This window comes from Myotis daubentonii, chromosome 4 (assembly GCF_963259705.1).
Source record: "Myotis daubentonii chromosome 4, mMyoDau2.1, whole genome shotgun sequence".
In the NCBI taxonomy this organism is placed as follows: domain Eukaryota; kingdom Metazoa; phylum Chordata; class Mammalia; order Chiroptera; family Vespertilionidae; genus Myotis; species Myotis daubentonii.
This window is the reverse complement of record NC_081843.1, coordinates 414,926-420,925: the sequence shown is the minus strand read 5'-3', so window position 1 is coordinate 420,925 and position 6,000 is coordinate 414,926. Positions and strand designations below refer to the sequence as shown.

General features: G+C 50.9%; 1 protein-coding gene across 1 annotated transcript; it reads left to right on the top strand.

Annotated features, from left to right (window-relative positions):
• Positions 1-4,992, top strand: LOC132232538 (THO complex subunit 1-like). Its single transcript, XM_059691923.1, is given in 3 exon segments — positions 1-1,714; positions 1,717-1,773; positions 4,970-4,992. Coding segments are annotated over 3 exon segments (1,794 nt in total).
• Positions 4,993-6,000: the final 1,008 nt, after the last annotated feature.

Genomic DNA, 6,000 nt, shown 5'->3' with positions numbered 1-6,000 from the left:
ATGTCTCCTACATGGCCACGCTTCAGTGTACCCGAAGCGCGGACGCGGTTCACGAAGTCTACCAGAGAAGCCCTGAACAACAAAAATATCAAGCCATTGTTGAATACCTTCAGCCAGTTACCTGGAACTGAAGATGAAAAAAAATGTACCCTTGACCAAGCTCTCAGAGGTGTTCTGCAAGAAGAAATTATAAACCATTCATCGTGTGAAAATGTTTTAGCTATTATTTCTCTTGCTATTGGGGGAGTAACTGAAGGTATTTGCACCGCATCTACACCTTCTGTATTGTTGGGAGACGTTTTGGAATGTCTCCCTTTGGATCAGTGTGACACAACATTCACGTTTGTGGAGAGAAATGTTGCTACTTGGAGATCAAATACATTCTATTCCGCTGGGAAAAATTATTTACTACGTACGTGCAATGATCTCTTAAGAAGATTATCAAAATCCCAGCACACAGTTTTGCGTGCACGAATTCAACTCTTTTTGGCCAGGCTTTTCCCTTTATCTGAGAGATCCGGTCTTAACTTGCAGAGTCGGTTTAATCTGGAAAATGTCACCGTTTTCAATACCAATGAGCAGGAAAGCACCTTGGGTCAGAAGCACGCTGAAGACGGAGAAGAAGGAATGGACGTAGACGACAAAGGTGAAATGGGTGATGACGAAGCTCCAACAACTTGCTCCATTCCAATGGATTACAGCCTGTATCGAAAGTTCTGGTCACTTCAGGATTACTTCAGGAACCCTGTGCAATGCTATGAGAAGATTTCATGGAAAACTTTCCTCACGTACTCAGAGGAAGTCCTGGCTGTTTTCAAGAATTACAAATTAGATGACACTCAGGCCTCAAGAAAAACGATGGGAGAATTAAAAACAGGAGGAGAACATGTATACGTTGCAAAATTTTTAACAAGTGAAAAGTTGCTGGGTTTACAACTGAGTGACAGTAACTTTCGCCGACACATTCTACTGCAGTATCTCATTTTATTCCAACATCTCAAGGGACAGGTGAAATCCAAAAGTTCAAAGGATGTTTTAACTGATGAGCAGTCACTCTGGATTGAAGGCACCACAAAATCGGTTTATCAACTGCTATCTGAAAACCCACCCGATGGAGAGAGATTTTCAAAGATGGTAGAGCATATATTAAACACTGAGGAAAACTGGAACTCGTGGAAAAATGAAGGCTGCCCAAGTTTTGTGAAGGAAAGAACATCAGATACTAAGCCGAGGAGAGCAGTACGAAAGAGAACAGCACCAGAGGACTTCCTGGGGAAAGGGCCCAACAAAAAGATTCTGAAGGGGAAGGAGGCGTTAACAAGCCTTTGGGATCCCTGCCCGGATAATATGGAAGCTTGTAAGTCAAACCCAGCAGGCTATCTGCCAACTTTGGAGGAATTCTTTGAAGAAGCCATTGAACAGGCAGACCCGGAAAGCATGATTGAAAATGAATATAAGGTTGTGAACAATCCAAATTATGGTTGGAGAGCCCTGAGACTGTTAGCACGGAGAAGCCCTCACTTCTTCCAGCCAACCAAACAGCAGTTCAAAAGTTTGCCAGAATATCTCGAAAACATGGTGCTAAAGCTAGCAAAGGAATCACCACCGCCTTCAGAAGAAATAAAAACAGGTGAGGGTGAAGACGAGGAAGATAACGATGCTGTACTGAAGGAAAATGAAAGCCCTGATGCTCGCCGAGACAGGCCTGTACCAGGGGGAAAATAGAGATACTTGCCCACAAATTGGGTGAACAATGGAACACACACCACAGTTGCGGGTTTACTGACTTATTTATTTATTTTTATTGCATTTGTGTCTGTGGGGCCCCGCGGAGCTGAGTCTGAGCGAGGCCTCCATCACTTCTTCTGGAAGGGATGGCTGAATGACCTTGTGCTCTCCTCACCTGCGCATCAGCAGTTGGAGGGCTGACTCAGATCAGCTCTCCAGAGTTCTTCAGGGCCCTTCCCTTCACCACCCTACAAGGACTCCGTTTCATTAGCTTTGTGCCTACTGCCCCAAAGAACAACTTCACAGTCGCCACACTGGCTCCATCGCTTTGATGAGTGACCAGTGACCGGGAGGGGCTAGGGCGGGAGGACAAGGAGGGGCACTGAGAAAGGGAGGTGACCGCTAATGGGTATGGGTGTAGTGTCCTACAGCTGGCTTCTCGCAGACAACGCCCCCGGCTGGACCTTCCCCCACCCCTCGGGTCTACCCACACCTGGGAGGTCCAGACACCTGGCTCTGCCTTCCCCAGAGAAGGTTGCGGAATGGGGTGCGGGTGGTGGGTGCGGGGTGGGGGTGGGGGGAGGCTTGCATTGGCGCTCCAAGACCAGTAGAGGGCGCCACCGGCCCGATGAAGTGATTCCTGGGGTTTGGGGAGGACTAGGGAGATGGGGCAGGTGCCCAAGGAGGCCGGCAGGGCTCCATCTCCACGCCTTGCGGGGCGGCATCGCCATTTTCTGGAGTGAAGAGGGACAATACATATTTAGACAGGCTCGGGTGGGACGGGGACAAGCCAAAAGGAAAAAGCCACAGTGAATCTCCTAGGGGTGGGCCACTCATTTGATAGCGGAACTTGTGCTCCCGTGTATGTGTGCGTGTGCGTGTGCGTGCGTGTGTGTGTGTGTGTGTGTGTGTGTGTGTGTGCGCGCGCGCGCGCGCGCGCGTGTGTGTGTGTGGGGGAGGTGGAGAGGGCGGAGTGGGGTAGGTGTGTGGGTGTGCGTGTGCGCGTCTGTGTGTGTAAATCCGCAGTCACGCACGGACACTTCTTGATTTGAATGGTCCGTCGGCATCCATGAGCACCCTTCAGCCCTGACCTTCTTGCAGACAGCGTGCCCCGCCCCCTGCTTGTCCTTCCTGGCTCCGGTTAAGTCCAGGCACCTGGCTCTGGCTGCAGGAGGGTGGCTTGCATTGGCGCTTCTCGACCAGCAGAGGGCGGGACGGGCTCTTGGGCCATCTTTGAGGGACGCTAGGCCCGGCAGGGTTACCTGAGAGGCCATCGCCTCAATGTGAGGAGAGGCTGTTTATTTGTCCTAAGTCAGGAGTCCAGGTCACCACACACCAAAAGTCTACAGGAGGCACACGAGAAACAAGTGAAAGGAACTCAAACAGAGCACTACAGAAAGTCCTCAACATACAGGACAAGAGAGCAGGAAAATAAAAGAGAAACAGAGGGCTCTAAAACTCAGAAAACCATAACAGCGCAAGCACCCTTAACTGGCGATACTCTCTTCAAGTATAAATACATGACAAGATCCAACTGAAAGACAAACGGCGCCCTGCTGGTGTGGCTCAGTAGGTGAGAGAGGTGGCGTCAGGCAATGGAAAGCGGAGGGCTCCATTCTGGGTCAAGGGATTCCGGGTCAAGGGCGCATAGGTGGTTGCACATACCAGGTTCTATCCTGGCTCTGGGCAAGGTGCTTGTGGGAGGCAACCAATCCACGATTCTCTCACATCACTGTCTCTCTGTCTCTCCCTCTCTCCCCCACTCTCTCCGTCTCATGTTCTCCTGAAAGTGGCTGAGATGCCTCCTATTCATTCCTCAAAGGGAGGGGCGGGCGGGGCGGGGCGGGTGGGGGGGGGGCAGGGCGGGACGGGGGAGACCGGAGACGGAAACACACCGAACGAAGGGTGCCTTGGAGGTCATGGGAGGCAGAGGCTGAAGTGGATGTGAATAGAATGTGTATGCTTTTGTATATCTGGTTGTCGATCAGAGTGATTGGCGGCGGGGCTTTATTTTTTTATTTTATTTTATTTATTATTTTATTTTACTTTATTTTAGAGGAGGTTGCAGCGCGGGGTGGGGGGCGTGTGAGGGGTTGGGGGGGGGTTGCATCGGCGCTTTTCAAACAGCAGAGGGCGGTGCATTGAAAGTCTGGATCAAAGTGTTTTTTTAGGAGGTTTATTTTTATTATTTTTATTATTTTTATCAAGTTTTTTTTTTTTTTGAAAATGAGTAGGACAATGGCCGCAGTCACGCACAATACTCTGAGCATCTCCCAGCCTCAGAGGTAACCAGAGTCCTGGGAGCAGGGCCCCTACTGATCCATCTCGTCCGAGAGCAGGGTGGCATCGCCAGCAATAGACATGGGGTGCTTTCATTCCTAGGGCCGGGTGTGGCCGAGGTGTCAGCCGCTGCTTTTGTGCTGCTTTTGTTTCCGCCGCTCAGCCTCCTTCTCCTGAAGCCACTGCTCTGCCATCTTCCCCCAGTCGATGGCTGCGTGGCTGTTGAGCTTTGGCTGTTGCTGCCGCTGAGTTGCCCGGAGCCAGAGGAGGGCTGGGGCTGGGGCTGGGGCTGGGGCTGGGGCTGGGCAGACGGTGGGGTGGTGCTGGCCTGTAGCTACTGGTATAAAGAAAGAAATAAAATACAAAGTATTCTGTCTGTCAACATTTATTTGCTTTTTGGCCTCGCCCCGGATCAACCCAAATCACTCTGATCCACAACCAGAGACTAAGTCCGGGCCAGGAAAATATAATTATAAAATAAAATACAATACAATAAAGTAAAATAAATGAAATGAAATAAAAGTAAAATGAAATAAAATAAAATAAATAAAATATATAAGATAAAATGAAAAAATAAAATAAAATAATTAAATTAAATTAAGTTAAATTAGAAAAGTCCCGCCGCCAATCACTCTGATCGGCAGCCAGAGACCAAGTCCCGGCCAGGCCATCTGGTGGACCCAGCCTCTCTCTGTGTGTGGCCGGGTCCCCGCCAGAGACCAAGTCCCGCCCGCCCGTTTTGGTGAGCACAAGGTCATTCAGCCATTCATTCAGGAAGAAGTGATGGAGGCCTCGCTCAGACCCAGCTACGCAGGGCCCCACAGACTCGGACTAGTCATGCCCTCCCTCGGTAGGGCTAAGCTGTTTGCCTGCAGACAGATGGCTTCTCTCCCTAGGCTCCCACTCTTCACCCTGTTCAGAAGGGTACCCTCGCCCTGGCCCTCCACTTCTTCACCTCCAGCTTCCGGTCTTCCTGATAATTGACCCACTTATGCAAATTAATTTCACCTGCCTCAGCCTCAGTTTCCTCTTCCAGAAATGGATTAATGTAACCTACAAGGTGGCCCTGCTCCCACCACACAGGAAGCCCTCAAGGTGCCCTTGGCACCTGGGTCCCCCCAGGGCGGGGCCAAACCCTAATATCACATACACACACACACACACCCACACCCACACACCCACAACTGTGGTACACCTACATAATGGAATACTACGCTTCGGTAAAAAGGTAAGAAAAACAAAAAAAAAAAAAAAAAAAAGAGAAGGAATTCTTGCCAGCATGGATGGAACTGGAGAGCATTATGCTAAGTGAAGTTAGCCAGTCAGAGCAAAATGAATACCACATGAACTCACCCATTTGTGGAATATAGACAACAACGTAGACTGAGGAACAGGGACAGATCCAGAGACATCTATACCACCACTCTCTGCTGGGGCTGTTTGACTGCTGGTGGCCTCTGGCGTCCTGGGCTCAGAGCTAATATACAAAGCCATACACATTTTATTCACATCAACTTCAGCCTCAGCCTCTGTCTCCCATGACCTCCAAGGCCAGCTTCATTCCGTGTGTCTGCGTCTCCGGTCTACCCCCTTACCCCCCGCCCCCATCCCCCCCCCCCACCTCCCCCCCCCCCCCACACACACACCCACCCTCGCCCGGCCCATTCCTTACGAGGAATAAATACCAGGCGCAGCCACATTCAACAGAACCTTTCCTTGAGGTCCTTTCGGTGAATGCCACCTGAAGGGGCGAGCCGCGCGGGGCCGAGCTTGGAGCATGTGCACTCCCACCTTAAACTTGACGCCCAACCGGTGACGCTTTCAGTCCTGGGGGGGGGGGGGGGCGCGGCTGATTGGTGGAGCGGGCGTCTGATTTGGCTCCTCCCACCACGCTCTGGGGTATAAAAGAAAGCAGCGTCTTCTTTGCAGAGCTTCTCAGCCCTAGACTTGTTGTCTTGGTCGTCGTCCTCGTTCTCCCAAGACAGCTTTCAG